The 20,469-nt window shown below is 34.7% G+C and overlaps 1 protein-coding gene across 1 annotated transcript; it reads right to left on the bottom strand.

Annotated features, from left to right (window-relative positions):
• Window positions 1-3,770: 3,770 nt before the first annotated feature.
• SLITRK6 (SLIT and NTRK like family member 6) lies at window positions 3,771-10,387 on the bottom strand. Its single transcript, XM_008499275.2, has 2 exons — window positions 9,848-10,387; window positions 3,771-6,665 (listed from the first exon to the last, which is right to left on the bottom strand). Exon 2 carries the CDS (start codon window positions 6,648-6,650, stop codon window positions 4,131-4,133), a length of 2,520 nt encoding a protein of 839 aa, XP_008497497.2. The 5' UTR covers window positions 6,651-6,665; window positions 9,848-10,387; the 3' UTR covers window positions 3,771-4,130.
• Window positions 10,388-20,469: the final 10,082 nt, after the last annotated feature.

The raw sequence follows: 20,469 nt of genomic DNA, 5'->3' as shown, positions 1-20,469 counted from the left end.
TTGATCTGCCACTTTAGTAGACAATGTGTGAAAATATTGTACTATTCTTGACTACACAAATACTCTATGTTGTTGGGAGTGGTCTTTGGAGTGGGGTGGTTTTTTCTTTTGTTTTGGTTTGATTGTTTGTTTTTCTGTTCAGAAGCTTGGAGATGCATCACTGTAGGTAATATATTCAAGTATCAGTACTAAGAGTCTGTATGAAAAATACCTGTAACAGGAAGAAAAAGAGAAATGCATTTGACTTTTATGATGCTGAAAATATAAAAATAAATAAATAAGTAAAAAGCATTACATTCTTTAAATATCTGTTTATTTATGGAACAAGTCTATAGTGTTATTTAATGTATTTTCTTCACCAAATGTGAGGTGAAAAATAATAGTGTTGGTTACCTTGAGGGACTCTAACAACAATAACATAGCTGCCACATGCACCAGTGTGCTTGATGAAGCACTCTTCTCACACTCAATTAAGCTATCATGCTGACAGGAGAAAAATGGATCCATTTTGTTGCAGATTGTCAAACATACTTTGCCTTCCAACCTCCATTATTCTAGCTAAGTGAAATGTATCAAAACACTTAACTGTGACTGTCACTGGAAAAAAAAAAAAAAAAAGACATTATAGTTTTAACACAAAAATTTCTGAATATTCCTCCTGAATTCCCAGACAGACCAACAGCATTAAGGACACATCATTTCTAAACATTAGAATTTTTTCAACAAACTTGTAGAAACAGATAACACTTCTTTCTCTGTGCATGCTACCTTCTGTATGTCATTTTTTATTTTTTTCAGCAATAATATAGATATTCTTCAGCTAAAGAATAATCATGTAAGGCAAAATTCTTATCTCTTTTTGTTATGGCAATATAAAGTTTCCCTATAGCTAGAATATCATTGTTTGAGAATGCTAATAAGAGGTAAAGTTGTAGGCAGACCCCTCTCATCATTATACAAACTTTCACTACATGGCAGTTCAGGAAGGACTGATGATGGGAAAGTGGATGCTGGGCCACATTCTAGTGATTCCTGGATATTACAAAACCACTTTCAGTGTTACAGATTGCCACAGAGTACAGCTACCCTAATAAAATGAATGATGTGAATCTCCTTGCTGAGGGAAAGCTAAAAGCTAAAGGCCTCTTTAATTCTGCTGAGTGATGCTCTGATACATAGCTGTATAACAGAGATGCTTTGACATTAAATGATCTCACTCTTTTTTCTGATGCTTTGAGACTGCAATGAAAAATAATATTTTACCACACAGTTGTCCTCAACGTTCTGCCAAGTAACTGTTAGCAGATAAGCAAAGTGACATCTGTGCATGTGGCAATTGTCTTCAGTCTGAAGCTATTTCTCTTAAATGTAAGCCTGAGGGCCTGAATCATCATTTCTCTGCATCTTGCCAATTGCAGGGTATTATTTTTATACCCATTTTTTGCTAATGAAAACAACTACTGAAATGAAAGACGCTGAAATATTAAACTCTGTTATCAAAGTACCATGTAAATTTTTCTTCTGTGTTTTATTTTGTTTTGTTTTGTCTTACACTAATTTGAGATCTCTGAGAATTAAATAAAGAACAATATTAGTAGATCTAATTCAATATTCAGTTTTCTGGTATCATTACCATTGACTGAATTAGGCTTTTCATTGTAACTTAATTATTTAAAATAATAAAATTACTTATATTTTTTTCTGTATAAAAGTAAATTTCTTAAATGTGGATGACTAGTGTCCTTCAGATGCTCTAACCATTCCCATCAGGGATGCAGTTTCTCCTCCAGCTGAGAATATTTTTTTTCCATAGGTTCTATGGCATGTAATGAAGTCCATTCACATCTTGAGTATGCAATGACAGCTGAAATAATACCAGTTTCCCAAGTTTATATAGCTGTATTTTCCCTTTTGTCTCACCCTTAACTGCACCTCCAGTATTATCTGTAAAGATATATTCAAGTATCATATTTCTCATTACGTTTACTTGTCTGGAAGAAAGATAGCAATGAAATATATGTTGTCACCAGATTTACTCTTCCTAATCCTAAATACACAGTTTTTCTGAACCAAATTATTTTCAATCATGGGAAGATAAATTAACACTTATTCTCTTATAACAAGCATTTTGTTTTTTGGAAGCTGACAAGTTTGACTTTCATAGCAAGTTGATGAAACCTCAGAAGTATTACTAAGGAAGTTGATTTGGTAACAGAGATGACATGGTCAGATCCTCAAATTACAGAAATTAGTGTAGCACCATCAAAGTCATTATTTCTACCCAAATTTGAAAGAACTGAGAATCTGACTTCTATGTGCAGTATAGGAAAATTTTCTCTCAGAAACTTCTGTACGAAGAATACGAAGAACTCACATTTATATATACAAACAGGTAAGACATTAACAGTAAGCTGAACTGAAGAATATAAGTTTATCAATACTTCAGTGCTAAGTTCAGCATACATATGTAGACACGTTATTAAGCTAATCTTTTGCTCTACAAATAGAAATTAGAAAAACAAGTTCATGCATAGTCAGTTTACAAAAGATATTCTTAGAGGAAGATAAATGCAGGTCAGAATATGTGTTTTGGCACCATGACAGACATGCACAGAAATCAAATGACCTTACTGCATTCTGGACAATATTCTTCTGTTCACATGATAAAAGTGAGAACCATTGAGTTTGATTCCCAAGCATCTCTAAACCTGTGCATGCAGAAGTTGCTGCCTTCTTTAAAAAGTGGCCTTTAAGAAAAAGACATTTTAAAAACTCTTTATTTCTTTTGCATCAATAGAGAGCAGCTCCTTGATTTGCTTGAAAGGCAGCCAGGAATAAACTTTTTCTTTTCTTGCGAGTGGAAAAAAAAATACAAAATTATACTGAATAAATAGTAAATATAAATCTAGTTAGAATTCATTGCAAAAATAAACCTGCAGTGTTCTACTTTTTTAACTATTTTCCCCACAATGCTTTATTTTATTATAATTTCAGAAAATATAAAGTATTTTTATGCAAACAACTAACTACTCTTTCTCTTCTTTGTGTGTGTATTGTTTCAGTTATTATGCATGGGAATTATTTTTTTATAGGATGGGAAAGGATCTGTATTTGCACTTGGAAGTTTCTAGCCACAGCAAATTCATTTTCTCCAAGAATATTTAAAGCCAACATAGAAGTTATTTTTATATATATCTAAAAAATCAGACTTATTAAACACAGTAACATATTTACAGTTGATTCTCAGTAGCTTCTCAAATTGCCTAAGATTATGAGTTGAAACACCAGTGATGCACAATATTTTATAGCAGCAGCACAGGAAAAGATTGTCCAAACTTAGGTAAAGCTATCAGACAGGGAAAGTAGCAAAAGGTTTGCTTTTTTTCTTCATTGAAGATGTTGGGTAAACATAGTTAAATATTTTTCCTTCCACATACTGATACAGAATGCATATCATGAAATTTCACGTACAATACTTAAATATCTGCAAGCTCCGGGTGCATATACAAGAATTGTTTCTTTTTGTGTATGTGTGTTTTTGTGGGTTTTTTGTTGTTTTTTTACTTGGGAGGGTGTTCTTGTTTAGGTTTGTGGGTTGTTTTTTTTTTCTTTTTTAAATGACATTTAGCATGACAACATTTCAGATCCTTTCATATTTATTATAATAGTTTGTTAGGTGTAGTTGTATACAGTGGTGGTGTATGCAGTGCATGTACTAACCTCACTAATACACTCTACCCATATAACTATAAACACAAGTGCTTTTTAAAAAAGGAATCTACTTAAACCAAGGGGAAAAAAAAAGAAAGAGTAAACATAACAAATATTTTTCTGTAGGTTGAGTACAGAATGGAGAGTGCCATACACACCTTTTTTAAATATTGAGGAATGTTGCAATAAGCATTCTTCCTCCCACAGTTCAATCATACAAAGTTCATGTTTAACTTGGTGTGAGACATGTCACCTGCACACAACCCCATGGCTTCCCACAGTGATCCCTGAGTTTTTTTTGCTAGGATTACTGCTGTGCTTAAGTTCTTACTGTTGACATGTTATTATAAGGCACTTTTATTTACAGTGGTTCCAATTTAAAATAGAATTACAGAAATTCAGCCCAACGTATAGTAACTTCATGTTTGTTGTTCCAGGACTTCCAGGTAGTCAGGCTCAGTATGTAAATTAGCTTTGAGTTCAAAATATTCATTTTTAGTTTGTTCTAGGAAAACCTTTCTTGGCCTGGAGTACATGAGTGTCTCCATTAGCTTCAGCTCCTCATGTGTTCCAGGATAATGAACTTCCATATCAGGCTGGAGCTGGACAATATTTTTTCTTAGATACTCTGTGATCCCTAGTTGCTGCAGTTCTCTCTCTTTTTCAAGAATGTTTCTATACAAGCAGCTGGCATCCTGAAAAGATAGAAATTCAGGAGATTGATCTGTAGTCTTATATTTGACATTTGAACCTGTAAGAGGTGAGCTGTTCTCTCTTTCCAGGAGACTTCGGCGGAGGTGTTTGGAATCATTAACTTCCTTCTCACTTCCCTCCTCCTGTTGCTCAGTGTGCTTGGGGCTGAAGGATGGGCTGCGGTAGACCTGAACCATGGGAGTAACCACACGTTGCTCATAGAGGGTTCCAGCTGGATGCTCCGTTGTGTGGTGTGTGGTCTTGTGCCCATACATGCTGTACTGGAGGTGGACTGGGCTATTATCTCTCATTTGCTCATCTGCTTGTTTCTTTTTGCATCTTCGTCGTCGATGCAGAACGAGAACGACTATTCCTGCTGCACAAAATACAATAGTGATAAACACAATTAGAAGTCCTAATATTAAAACAGAAAGTGGGACGGCATCTGTAAGGGACTGCAGGATGCTTTCTGCATTGTTGGTGGTAGTAGAAGAAGTTGTCACAATTATAAAACTGGCATGAGTTGGTAGGGCAGGGCTGTTTATTAAACCTGGACACAAAACTTCACTGTTCAAGGATTTTAGTTCTTTTTTTGCTAGGTGTCCTGGAGATTTACAAAAAATATCACCCATCATCGTATTCTTACTCAGTTTTTGTATCCATTTCTGCAGTCCAACTGAATCACAGGTGCAATCCCAAGGGTTGTCTTCAAGTTCAATTTGTACCAACATATCCAGCTCATCCAAGACATTGCTTACAGGTAAATGAGCAAATTGGTTTGTTTTCAGGTTTAGTCTGTTGAGTGGAACACCTGAAAAGATATGAGGTGGCAAAGTTTGCAGAAGGTTGTTATTTAAGTAGAGGACCTTAAGTTTTGGCATTGCATTAAATGTCCCTGGCAAAACTTCTTTGATGAAATTATATTCAAGGTACAAGTATTCAAGATGCTGAAGGCCAAGGAAGAGATTCTGACTTAGTTTTGTGAGATGATTGCCATTGAGATACAATTTCTGCAGTCTAGTCAGATTCATAAAGGAGCCTTCCTCAAGAATTTCAATGCGATTATTCCCCAGGTGAAGCATTTCCAGGCTGACATAGTCCACAAGATCTGATTTTAGTAATGTCTGAATAATGTTTCCAGCTAGAATAAGCTTTTTAGGATTTGGAGGAGGTGGTCCTAAATCAGACAAGCTTTCAATATTTCGCTCCTGACAGTGCATGAGAACTCCTGAGAGCATGTGGCTGGTGCAGTGACAGGGGACAGGACAATAGATTCCTGGAAACTGAGTAGGCTTGGGAGTATGAAGAACTAAACTTGGTTCTTTAGTGGGAGCTTTAATGATAGGAATCACCTTAGTTGATAGATGACTATCACTGATAGATGAGGTTACAAGCAAGGGCAGTGACCCTGAAGGATCCTCAAGTTCATTGGGAGGATGAGTGTGACAAAGTGATTCTTTTTTCAACCGACTTAAGATGCTGCCTTTGATAACTGGAGGACTGTTGCATACAACGTCACCTATTATTGACTGAGGAGGCATGTTTTCCAGCCATATCTTCAGCTGCAGCAAATCACAGTTACAGGCCCATTTATTATCTTCCAACTGTAGGTCGAGTATTCTACCAATGTGCTCCAAAAAGCCAACATAGGGCAGTGTCTGCAACTGGTTTCCACGAAGATCTAAATGGGTCAGTGGCACAAAACGAAATATGTTCGGAGGAAGATACTCAATGGCATTATCATTCAAAATAAGTACTTTAAGCCTGTTGAGCTTGCTAAAGGCACTTGCTTCAATTACTGTGATGAAATTGTTGTCTGCTTGAAGAAACTCCAGATTTTCCAATCCATTAAATGTATCCTCTCTAAGTGTTTCTAAAGAATTGTGATTGATATGAAGTTGCTTAAGAAGGCTGAGACCATTGAAAGCCCCGGGCTCAATATCTGCAATATTATTAAAGCCAAGATGTAGAGAGAGAGCATTAACAAGGCCAGCAAATTCATTCACATGTAACTTAGCCAGGCCATTGTTTAAGAGATTAAGATGAAAAGGCCGTGATGGTGGGACATTTATTTCCGATACCATCTTGATGCCTCTTTCTTCACAGTTTATAATCATAGTATCATCCTTTTCTTCACAGGAACACAAACTCTGACAGGTTCCTCTGACTGAAGGAAAATAAGGCTGTGACAGGAAGGGATCAGATGCAACCACAGCTGAATATAGAATGAAAATCCAGAGCTTCATCTTGTGGAGCAGATTCTATAAAGAAATAAAAATAGTAATAAATAAAATTTTAAAAAAGTAAAAAGGAAAAATATTTCACAGGGTTAGTTTTGTTTGTTTTTTTTTTCCTGTGGTCGAGAGAAGGAGTAGCTCTTCCTAGTACTTGTCATTGAGCTACTCCACCTCTCAAAAAGTACTGTAATCTGCAAAGCATTTCAATTACTTGCTAAACAGAGAAAAATATATTTAATGTATTGTATTGAATCAATAAACATGGTCATAAGTGGAATACTTCAGTATTTTCACATTAATACACCAAAGTAGGAGATAATCAGGAGTGTATTGTCTTTATTTATATAACATGTAGGATGTTTTCCCAGTAATTCATTTCTGTCTTGAGCAACTTACATCAGTGTTAATATGGTATTTTGGATCCTTGCTTTGTGTCATCATACAACACTGGAGTTTTTAAAAGTACCTCACTAAGATCAATTTAATATTGTCCACCTGCTGAAATGAAGAAATAAGATTTTACTTGTTTCAACAATGTGTTGTGAGTGAAAGCCTACTGAGTCAGGGTATAGAGAATTTCTCCTTTGGTTCTGTGTTATATATGTAAATCAAAAGTTATTTCCTTTGCAAGCCTTATTCTCGAAGCTTAAGAAGGAGATAACAAAATAATTATTTTTCTTTACTTAAATTTTAAGATATATGTAATAGTTTGTGTGTAAGTGGAAGCACAGCACCTAGTAGTGGAACATGTTTGAATATAATATACATATATGAATATAATATACATATAATTTTCTATACAAAGCCACCCTGCTATTATAACCATTAATTACCTCCAAAATACATAAATATACTTGTAACTTAACTGTTTTATGAATCAAAACTATCACCATGTTATGTATCTTCCATTTAGTATCATCCATATTATGTAACTTAAATTATTACCTGTCAATCTGATCTTGAACTTTGCAATACCTGACAAATGTATTATTAGAGTATAATTATGAAGTCACAAACAAAATATACACGTTGAAATCAAGCATTCGTTATCACTGTTTTGAAGTAATTCATGCAATACTCTGAAGATTCTGTTTCTTTCTTTCAAAGCTGTCATTAGCAATAAAAATAATAATTTTTGATATACGAGATGGAGAAAAACGACAGTTTATAAACATTAATTAAATACTTCCTAAAAAAACCCAAAAAACATTAAAACTGAATGGATGATTTACAACACGAGAACTTTTTTTGGGTTGAGTATTTATTCCAGGAATTCTATTTATCTCTATTTTTTTTAAGTAATTGATCAAATACAGGACATTTGATCTTTCATAGTAAACTTAAAACATGGAGTATGAAATTTCACTACACAACCAGCTGAAGTATTAATTTCTGAAATATTGGAACCTTTTACAAGAATCTACTCAATTACATGTATGAACATTCTTTCAGTGTGGCCACATGACTGGACATCTAACCAGTGCATATTTTTGTTGTCACCTTTGTTTTTAGCAACACCAAGGCTTCCCTTTAAAATGGATTAAGAAGATTTATACATGCAGACACTTCAGTGCTGTGATATGAATATTACACACACAAAAAAAGCAACAATAAAAATGTCTGCACATTAATTATGTTTTTCTCTGATAGCAGTCCCTGATAACTGGGAGTACATATATGAATTTGGAGCTAGGAAGTGCAATACATAACACTTCCTAAAAATGGTGTCCTTAAAAATGTGACCTTTTCATTTTGTTTCAGTAGGAAAAAATTTTTTGTCTCATAACACTCCTTGAACTCCAGCTGTCTATTTTGATATATGTCTTTAAGTTTGTTTTCCCAAGAAGTACTGGATAAGACACAACATGTCAAAATGCTCTTTTTACAAGTACGCAGAATAATTCTGGGATCATACTGTGCCAGAGGTTTATTCATGCTTTACATGCAGCAGTATCCTTTCTAGTGATCCAAGGTAAAAAATTCAGGCTCTTGACACAGATGCCAGCTTTAAACCTACTATGACTAATCAGACTTCATTTCTGTACATTTTTACTCTGTAGGAATTCTATCTTCAATCTGCATCAAATTCAAGCTGCACTTACAAAGTCCCCAAGAAAATTAAATGAAAAAAAAAAAAAAAGAATAATCTGAAAAGCATGTTACATTCTAGTGCATATTGAGAAATTAGGTTATAAAAATAAAAGCCCTCCTCTCAGAGATGAAAGAACATTTGTAACCAATTGGAAAACATTCCCATCTTAATCATCATCATATTTCTGTAGGCAGCACTGCCAGAAGTCAGACACACACACACACACCCAGAAATTAATAGTAGACTTGTATTTTTTCCTTTCATTCAATTTTTTTTTGGTCTAAACACTCAGGAATATGTAATGAAGCTCTCAGTGGGCTACTATTGTAAAATAAAAACTGCTTTGAAGTAACAGATGGTCAACATTTAACCAAAAGAATTCACAATAAAATAAAATTTAATTCAAAAGCCTTGACTAACCTGACCTTTTCCTGTTTCACGTGGTGAGGTTTTTCAGCAAATTCTACATGGTATCTTAAGTTTGTTCATTTTATCTGCTTTCATGTAAGTCACTTCTAAGTGCATAATATAAATAAGCTTTTTGCACTAGGGATTCTGTAAGACTCAAAGTGTCACAGTCCTTTCTAAGGAGAAAAGTTTAATACTTTCAAAAGCAGTCACCTTCTAGAAGAAGCATCCTATATTTGACAAATAATAAACAACAAATTTTTGAAACATTGCAAAAGCTTGTTTCATTTTACTCAGACTTTTGTTTGTCTGTTCATTTTAATTCAACTCTCTGTTGGAGAATTTCAAAGGTTCAAGCTAAGAATTAATAATTTTTTAAAAACCTTATGGATTATTTATGAAATTCTGAAGGGCATTACAGTAAGATGATGAATATAAGGCCAATTTTGCACTTCAGGAAATAAAAACAAACATCCATTCCCCCCCCCCCCAAGGAATCTGAAATCAGCGTTTCCTTAATACACTCATTCTACACATTTGGCAGTTTGAATAAATGCACCTGGCAGATTGTTTGAAATACAGTATAGTCTGACATCATTTAACATAAAAGTTACAGAAAGCCATGCAGAAAATAATAAATTCAGTGGGTACTGAGAAGTGAATTTCTTCTGTGATCAGCTATTTAACTAACTGGAATCCTGCTTACCTGTACAGCAGTAACACTCTCTGAATCTCTCAGTAATGCACAGTTGGAGCAGCTGTTTCAATGCGATGTAATTTTTCCCTGCGAAAAATACCCACTTTCTTCTGAGTTTCACTTTGCTGCAAGCTCTGGTAATACTACAGCTCCACAAAGTTAAAATCCTTTTTCAGAAGACGAAGTACAAAGCATTCCGTTGCAAGAAATCTTCCAAGCAGCGTGCACATTAGACCATCCTGTAAGCAGTTGTCCTTTTTCCCAATTAAAATTCACAGCATACTTCACAGCTATGCTGACTTTTCTGCATATATTTAACTGTTTGCAAGCATTTGGATGCAGTAAACAAACAAGATGCTCAGCAAAGCTTTACTTGATCACTTGGGTTTTCAGCTTTTTTTAGGTGTAAGCTGCTTCTGTGTTGTCTCTGCTCTTTCTAGTCTTTCTTGTTAGCTCAGTTTGTTATTAGTCAGATTGCCAGGGGCTGGGAGGTAGGCGTAAATAAAGAGAGTTCTTGGCTTTTGACTCAGCCTTTAAGCCCTTCCCCACCAGAGAGCTTTAATCTGCCAATGTCATTTAATACAAGATACAGCTCCACCTTGAGACAGATCAGCTCCTCCTCCTGCAATTTCTTTACCTCCTTTTCCCCTTATCTAAGTGAACTCGGAAAGTAAAATTCAGCTAAATATCATAATATAATGGATGATTTTGCAAAACAGTAAACATGTACTGCAGCTTTTACAGTTTATTCTCTTGGGCAAATCTTGCATTTAGTTTATATGTGCAAATGCTTACTTTAGAAACTGAGAGCATTCCAGCCCAAATACACTCCAAAAAACACACCACAAGGAAAACCTTGTCCTCTGGATATTTTTTCTGTCACAATGAAAATGAAGTGCATGATTATTTAAATGAGATGGTACAGCTCCCAGTCCAGTCCACTCAATGTGACTGAGGTAGGGATGAGTATGTGCAGTTGTATGTATTTTATTTATAATTATTGTAGAATATTAGTGCTTATGCTCCACAATGATTGCCTTCAGTTAAAGTTTTAAAAAAGAAGTTTTAAAACTGTCCACCTTGTTCTGTAGGATGAAAACCGAGTTGAGTGTAACAGTTTTACAAATATTAGTGTAGTGTGATAGTATCTGTGAGACTGTATTGTACTTGCATGAAATGATACTTTGATAACAGGCTCAGTTTGGGGGGGGGCTATTCTTAAAGGTGTGTATCATGCTTAAGATTTTGTTTTTGTATTCATACACAGTTAAATAAAGCTACATTAGAGATAAAGAAAACGTTTATTCCATGCAAAGATTTTTCTCCTCCTTCCTGCACTGCATGGGACGGTTTTATATGCTGATGAGCTTCCTTGTTCATCCCCCTGCCACAAAGCCTCAAAGCATCCTGGTGAACAACATGGATGTTGCATGGAATAGTAACAGTGCTTCTTTGGTATACTTACCCTGTAGAGCATACCATTCCTATTTTGTTAGTATTCTGTCTTTGATTACTTTACAGATTGTATATTGCAGACTCAAGAACAATCATATTACAGTAATTTTTTCTGTGTATATAGTTCTCTAAATGGCCTCACTAGCCTTTGAATTGTGACAAACTGTTCCATGTGATGGCTATCAAGATACGGTCCAATGTATACATACACACACGTATATATACTTCTACATCTATAGGCATGTTTATATATGCTCTGGTTTATTAGAATGTGATTATTAATACTTAATTTTCTACAGATAAAATATGTAATTTAGGAATATTAAAAAAAAAAAGAAAGATATAACATCCCTGAGAAACAGCAAGATTTTTTTTCCCATTTATTTCAACATGCCACTTACTTGATTGCATTTTGCTGCTTTTAATGAACCTTGCCACTCTGTCAAGATTTGCAGATATTTTCACTATTAAGGCTCAAAGATTCTCAGACATCTGTGCCTGTTAATTTTGAATGTATGAATTGTAAGTCAGATTCTTTCAGATTTTTACTGAACATTTTACAGATGCTAACACTTGTGATTGTTTGAGATGGAGAATATCTGTATATATGAATACACAGAATCGGAAGTGAAAACTGGACTATTTGCTTTTCATTAAAAATCCACAAGAACTAAACCAGGTTACAGAAATATTTCCAGGTATCAACTAGTAAAAATAGGAGAGCATTTCCTAACCATACACAATTAAAAAACACCAAGAATTTTTGTCAACAATGTTTTTCATTCCACAAACTGTATATATACCAGGTTTATAGAAATATAGTTAATTGTTTCCCTACCATGATTTTATGAATCATTAAGTGTAAAGAATGCAAATCTGCCAGTGCATCTTCATCTTCAGTGTTGAACTGGCATGGAATTTGTACCCTGTACTTTAAACATTCCCCTTTATCAATTGTTATGACAATGCTAAGATTTGTGAAGCTCGATAAATAAGATCTAAAACTGTCAGGCTTAGTTACTTCCGAAAAGGCCCTAAGCTTTTATGTCATTACTCTTTACCTCTTCACAGAGTACAGCACCTCCACAGATAAGAAATGATGCCATAACCCTCTCTATATATATATTGTGCGGGATTTTCCTCCATCTATTGAGTTTTCTTTCTTACCAATATGAGAAGTAGAGATAGAACTTCTAATGCTATAAAGCATGTATGCCTTGTTAAAAAAAAAAAAAAAAAAAAAAAAGCAAAGCTCAAAGAGGATGTTTTAATACTGTATACCATGTTTCATTGAATTCTGTGTTATATGGTAAACTGTGCAGCATTCTTTACCTGTATATACTTTAGAGGAAACACCAGAGCCTGAATTATATAACTTGTAAACATTGGTATCACCAGAAAATGCCCATCAAGGCTATTGTTGAACCAGTTGTTTTCTTCTTAGAAGTACAATAGCTCCATTCAGAAAAATTCTGAAGAATACATAGACAGGTGTAAGAAACAGTGAAAAGCTTTCTCAGATTCTTTCTATCAGAATTTACTAGTACCACTTCTAAATTACTTTGAAGAATATTTTCCATATAAAGGATACTAATTTCCAATGTAAAAATTATTCTTACAGTTTCCAGATTAGTTTTCAAAGTATGATTTTTTCATGGTACCTTATTCATGTATTTGAGAAGTCAGTGTTTAAACATAACAGGAGGAATAATGAACTGCATTTGCTTTTTTAATGGAAGGTAGAGCTCCCCCTCCTCCTCATTCATAGCTCATGCTGCTTCTCAGAATGCACATAAGGAGCCATTGATTCTACACAGTATGTGTGATCAAAATAATGTATCCTGTTATGTCTGAAACAAGTTGTTAGCTGATATCAGCAACTCTTCACCTACTCTGCTTTCAACACCATGTCTTTGAATTCTGTATAACTACTTGTCTGAGAACCTAAGACACTACCCCTAAAAGAAGAATTCTTCTGGAACAACTATGTAGCATCTGAGTATTTATACCCGAGACAACAGGCTGAGGGACCCTGTGTGTGCAGATGTGCATGAGCTATGTACACACTGCTTATGAGTTTTAATAAACAAAAAATTCCCACAATACAATGTAGCTGCAACTGTGTAAGCTTCCAGAACCTCCTGCAAGCCCAAAGCAAAGCTTCTCTCTCCCACGACCAAGGAAATTAAGAAAGGATATATTGAACTACGAGTTTCACAGTAATCAAGTGAAGAGGAAAGAAAAATATTATTTCTCAATTAGAAAAGAGGTAGCTTTGGTTTGTAGGTATCCATTTATTTAATTGAGCTACAATTTACATATGCATATGTAAAATACACGTATATATACATACATAATATTATATGCATTGGTAATTATCATGCAAAACTCACATTCCCAGAAGTATTTTGAAGAAAGATATGTTAGATTTCATGGGGTTTGTATTTCATTTTTCAAGATGAAAAGACATGCAGTAGGTTCAATTTCCTGCTGGAACTGAACACCACATTTTATTCTACCAGCCTTAGCACCATGACCCCTTACAAAATACTGGCTTTTTCTCCTCTCCTCTCCTCTCCTCTCCTCTCCTCTCCTCTCCTCTCCTCTCCTCTCCCCTCCCCTCCTCTCCTCTCCTCTCTCTCCTCTCCTCTCCTTCTCCTCCTCTCCTCTCCTCTCCTCTCCTCTCCTCTCCTCTCCTCTCTCTCCTCTCCTCTCCTCTCCTCTCCTCTCCTCTCCTCTCCTCTCCCCTCCCTCCCCTCCCTCCCCCCCTCCCTCCCTCCTCTCCTCTCCTCTCTCTCTCCTCTCCTCTCCTCTCCTCTCCTCTCCCTCCCCTCCCCTCCCCTCCCTCCCCCTCCCCTCCCCTCCCCTCCTCTCCTCTCCTCTCCTCTCCTCTCCTCCTCTCCTCTCCTCTCCTCTCCTCTCCTCTCCTCTCCTCTCCTCTCCTCTCCTCTCTCCTCTCCTCTCCTCTCCTCTCCTCTCCTCTCCTCTCCTCTCCTCTCCTCTCCTCTCCTCTCCTCTCCTCTCCTCTCCTCTCCTCTCCTCTCCTCCTGAGGAAATATTTGGATGTCAGTTCAAAAAATGCCTAGAGGTGACTGGCCTGTAGATAACAAAAGTTACAAGAGAACTTGCATTCTTTGGTTGTGATGGCTCAAATGCTATCTTTTTAAAAATCTACTTTGCTTGCCAATGACCCAAGAACAAACAAAAAACCCAACCAACCAAGGAAAACCAAAACACAACAAAACAAAAAAACCACTGAATCTTAGTTAGTACTGTACAGCATGCTAGCAGCTGAAGAACCTCTCAAGTACTTTACCTCCGCTTCCTTTTCTTGGTAACTTTTGCAACCCCAGAAGCGTTGTTTTCCATCAACTTGAAATTTCTGTAGATTTAGGGGGAAGTGGTCCTCTCCACTACCACAGAGCTATCTCAGACTTCAGCCAAATGGAGTGAATTATTTAATTTTTTGGTAAATTTGAATAACATTTAAACAATAATAATTTAAATATCCTTGTAAGTTTATATATGGTACTTATGTTCTACTTGCTTTTTTTTTTTTTCCACAATATTAGTTAGCCAATTAGTTGCCAAATGCACCTCTAAGTAACCTGCCTCATATTACAGTTACAATAATTGATGTGTAAGCAGACTTCTGGCCTTTCATTATCTGACTGTAGATATATGCTTTTGTCATTTAAGACCCTTGAAAAAAACTTACTTCAATACCAACAGTCAGTGCAACCCAGAGGTGAAGGAATTGTGTAGTTTTTGAAATTAATAATGGAATATTCTGTAAAGCATTTTTTAATAGCAAAATTTCTTGGTCTGCTGCTCCAAAGATGGAGAGCAAGTAATACAAATATGTACATACTGTATTATTTTGCAATATGCTTATTATGTTCTTTTTCAAATTACAACTTGGGATGCTTGTAGTTTCAGATGAACTGTTAACTTTAGATTCACCTGTGAATGGGTTTAAAAATTTGCTGCTAGGAAAAAAAAAATTGCAGATATCCTAATAAACTCTTTAAATGAAAAGGAAAAGAAGGAAAAAAAATCATTGCGTGTGCATCAATCAATAATCAAAACCAGAGGTATGGTATAATTTACATACATTTACATTTATTTTTTCATTATTAAAAATTTTCTGGAGTGTTAAAAAATTCCTAATCTTGGTCTTTTTTCAATAAGCCTGAAAAGGAAAGCATGAAATACTGAAACTGCTGTGTAAAATGATTTGCTTTCCTTTACCACATGAATAATGCATTGATATTTAACATTAATACCCTGTTAAACACAAATGAGTTTCTACATGCGAACTACGCCTAAGCCTATTTATGATTATGTGCACCTATGGCTATCCTAATTATGCATTACATGCTACTGCTATTCCACAGAAATCTAGCTAATATATATTATATCAAGCAACTTGGAAAAACACCTCTACTACTCTGTAGTAGTCAATGAAGTCTGGCATATCACTATTTTGCAAGTAGCCATAGCATTTAACCAATTAATCTTGAGGATACTGTATGCATACTCAGTAAAATTCACAGAACAAACACAAGCCTAATGCATTAATGAATTAATATTTCAGCTGTACTTTGAAGGTGATTTTGTCTTCTTTCTGATAATGCATATCCTTTACAGAGGCACTGACTTATGTTCTGAAATTCAGCTTCAAACATATAATATGGGAACTGAGGCAAATGAGCACACAGGACAAAACACTCTTTGGATCTGTAAAGTCATAGGTACCGTTCAAGAGAGTAGCAGATCTTGACATCTGGAAATATGACCCTTACCTCTCTGACTTCACAATACAGAATTGATAGGAACTAGTTTTCAGTCTAAAAATTTGTTAGTTAAGTCTGAGTTAATCAACGTATTGACCTTTTTTTAATGCATGGACAAATAAGGGATACTTTCTCTTATCTACCCTAAGATGACAGTTTTTGGAATGCATTACTGTGGAAGTCTCTGTAATTCATTGAGATATATAGATCGGGTTGGAGCTAATGGGAAATAAACAAGCTGAAAAAAATCTGAATATATCTGACTACAAATGCAACTCAGGAAAAGTATGGCAGATATGTGCTCTGCTATCCACCATGAAACACTTATTTGGTTAAAAATGCATGAGAAGAAAATAATGTATTAAGTTGGCCGGTATCAATAAGTTAAACCCTGCATCTAAATCCTCATACATTCTTAGGAGCAGCTACCTCCTTGACTCCATTTTCTTAGTTTTGCATTCTGTCACATAGCTATACTTATGGTTTCTACTCACAGTGTTATCTCAGAGTGAATAGAGCTCTGTGAAATGTTCACACTATTATCAAAGAGCAAATATAACCCATTAAAGAAATTATATCTGACAGACTCAGAGCTCATTTCAGCCTTTCTGTCAAACTGGGAAGAGCACACAAACCTACATCTTCAAATAATTTTTTTTCTTTTTCTTCTGTTCTCAAATATAAATTTATTTTCAGAAAGCAGTTCTTAAAAATGTGACAGCAATGTTAGCCACAATAGAAATAAAAAACATAAGCTTAAAATAAGAAAATTTAAATTAAGAAAAGTTAAATTGACAGAGTAAAAAGTATATAATTTCCTGAATTCAAAAAACATTATTTTAAAAGTTTTCAGGGAATTCTCTTTTCTGAAGAGGGTGCATATGCAAGCCCATTTTTTGCAAAAAGAATGTCGGATTTCTGCTTTAAAAATGTATGCCTCAAGTTTAAAATTATTGGCAGGTGTTTGACGGCACAACTTTTACTCTAGCATCAGACTCATTAGGATAACTTCTGGTTTATTTCAAACATAGGAATGCACTTATATAAATTTCTTTTTCTTTAGTGTTATTTTTTAATTTTTTCTTTTTTTTTTTTTTTAATTAGGTGTACTCCTGCTTTGTTTTTCAACAGTCAGATAGTGCAGACCTAATGAACCTTGGAGTTCACCTTTAGATGAGAGTAAGAATATTTTTATTTTATATAATTCACTGGATCTTATATGAAATGCCTTTTGTGGCTAAGATCTTGTAAATCTGTTTTTGTTTTTTTTAACATGGTTGAGGAAAAACAGTAATTCAGCAAAATTAGATATTTTCCATCTGTAAAAGGGAAGAAAATCCTTCTTAGGATGAAGAAAGAAAAAAATTAATTTAGTCCACAGGGGTGAGGGATGAAGACAGGAGTGGGAATATGTCCAGTGAAGAAAAAAGCAGGAAGTAGGTCAGAAAGAGTGAATTTTATGTTCTTTCTGCTACTCCAGAAGGTGAGAATAAGGTAAAGAATCGACTTTATTGAGAGTCCATATCACCTGCTGAGGTCACATTTTTGCACACCCTTACCTTTTCTGAATGATGCTGACAGATACAATAAACAGGAACATATAAATTATTTCTGCTTCCAAAAATCTATTGCCTTACGTGCTTTATGAACATTTAATCTTTGCTATTAAATTGTCCTTTCATTTGGGATCTTATAGATAAAGCAGCATGTCTCAGAACCTTAAGGTGAGGGCAGCTTCCAAATTAGTTTTCAGACTTATTTCTTCCTAAATCTTTATCTGACTTAAAGATTTAAATCAACTGACCATCCACTGGCAACTGCACAAAGCCATATGGATTTCAGTGTGTCACCAACCTTGAGCAGGTGTAAGCTTCACTGTAGGACAGCTACTGAGTCACTATTAGAAACTAATATTTTGCATTACATCAGGGATGGATTTTCTCATCAGAATCACCTACAGCATTGTATTCACCATCTCAGTCCAATTAAAAACAAAGAATAAATTTACAAAGGTAAATTTTTATGAAGTGCTGGGCTACGTGCAGCATAAAATAACAGAATACAGATAAATTATTTCTCCCTCTCTGTTTCAGGTTGTAGTTGTTTGTTTCTTTCTTTTGTTTTTTTTTTTTAAACAATAAGATAGAGTCTCAGAAAGTACCATAGTTTTTACTTGAGAATGTTTCTATTGGATGTTACTCATATGAATTAGAAAAACAACATCTAACTTTAGTACTTTCTACTTTTTGGAAGATTTTTTGTGTAAATGATGACCACAAATTTGCCAAAACAGAGTTGATTTTTTTAATATTTTAAATCTTTAAGAAGTCTAGAACACACATAACTGATGTACATGCTACATGTAACGAATGGTAACAAACATCCATCTGTTTTCCAGTTTTCCATAGAAATAAATTTATCTCCATACTTCAGGGAAGACCTATGGAACATTTTAAATTCACATGAAAAACAACAAAAAATCCATTATTAAATTTAAAAAATTTTCTTATTATGTCAATAATACGAAAGCAAAATTACAGTTGGTATTGTAATCTCCCACAGATAAATTATATCCTGAAAGAAGTAGCAGCATTTCTCAAATGTATTTAGGTATAGTTAACATTGTGTAGCTACCTTTCTTCATATGGTTTCAAAGCAAAGATAGATGCAGTATATAACCCTTATGTAGAAATTAATGCTATTTTGAAAGGGAAAAATATTCTTGTCATTAGAATGAAGGGGTTTAGGTGTCAGATAATTAATCTTTCTATAAGAGAGCAAAAAAAGATCTCAGTTGTCTGCATCATAGAAACTGAAAGGACTGCATGCAAAATTATGGCTTCTCTACATTAATCACCTTTCAGGTATTTCATAAGAATGAAGAATTGTTAAGACCAGGTTGGAGATATGAAATATGCAGAATAAAGTCAGAGAGAGGAATTTGTGTTGACAACATCTACAGCTGGAGTATAAAACTAGCTGTTTTATCAAAAAGGTTCTCTGTCAGAACTACATTTATTTCAAGAGCCAGACAGATGCCTTCTCATTCTCATTGACAATGTTGTCAGTCTCACAACTTTGTATGTATAGTCTCAGTTCAGGAGGCAAAATACGACACTGGATTGTTCAGCTTCAACACGTAGTCAGATAGTAGTAGATCAGACAGTTGTTCTTAATTTGCCATTACATTCAGGTGATAATATTGTAGAAAGATCCATAGTCTATTCCTCCCAAAAATTCTGGGTTTAGTTAATTAGTATTATAATACTAGAAGCATTACCTTTAAAAAATGCAACCTATTTCCTCCTGTCAACCATTTAAACATGACTGCTTAGATCAGTTCACAGAATACCTTTTGATGATGCAGTGACTGAAACGAGGGTCATCAAACCATGGAGTACATTGCTGAGAGGTTGTAGGTCTCCATTTTTAGAGATATACAAAACCTATCTGGACATGTTCCCAGGTCTACTGCTGTAGCTGATATGACTCAGCCAGGGAAGGTGAACTAGAGATGAACTAAGCAGATCCCTTCCAGCTTAAATGTTTCTGTGGCTTGACTTGACTTCAGAGTCAGGTGGTGACACAGAGTGAAAGTGTCTGTGACTGTAACCATGATTTCATATTGACTGCTGCTTTAGCAAGCAATGAAAAGGGAAGCTGATAAGAACTACAGTAATAATACTGCTTTCTCATTTTCCAGTTTATATGAAAAAAACTGTTATAACTAACTTGCATCATATTTTACACACCACCCTAGCAAATCTCTTCACCTGTCCTTCATAATCTGTAATTCCTTTTTAACTGAATAAGAATTCACATCCAGAAAATGATTTATAGGAAAAGATAAAATCATTATAAGAACTTTAATGACTTTTAAAACTGTGTTACTAGCTGTGTGTTCTCTTGTTTAATGCACATATACATTGATAATATAGGGTTGTATTATTAAGACTCACAAATATTTGGGCTTGTTAGTGTGAGAATTCAACAGACATATTTTTTATTCCCTATTTATTTTGAAAATTTCAGTGTATATTTGGAAAACTTAAACTGCACTTGTGCTCTTTGAACTGTGAATTTGTCTAAATGGAAAGTTTCTTAATTTTTCTTGTACAAAGTAATGTACACAGAGTAAAGTGGACTGAGTTTACTGTGAAAGTAGGTGATATTACTTTAGATTTATAGCTCAACATCACCCTCTCCTGGCAATATGTCTGAACTAAAATATTAATGGTTAGTTTTTAAAAGTATATTTTTTTTTTATTGTTATAAATATATGAAACTCACTGTAATTTAAAAATATGCTTAATTTACTGGTGAGGAAAAAAATTCAGATATTCTTTGTTTTTCTTTTGGCAACCACAAATCACCAAAATT

The sequence above is a fragment of the Calypte anna genome, chromosome 1, assembly GCF_003957555.1.
Source record: "Calypte anna isolate BGI_N300 chromosome 1, bCalAnn1_v1.p, whole genome shotgun sequence".
In the NCBI taxonomy this organism is placed as follows: Eukaryota; Metazoa; Chordata; class Aves; order Apodiformes; family Trochilidae; genus Calypte; species Calypte anna.
Note: the sequence above shows the minus strand (reverse complement) of the source record. Positions and strands in the feature narration are given on the sequence as shown.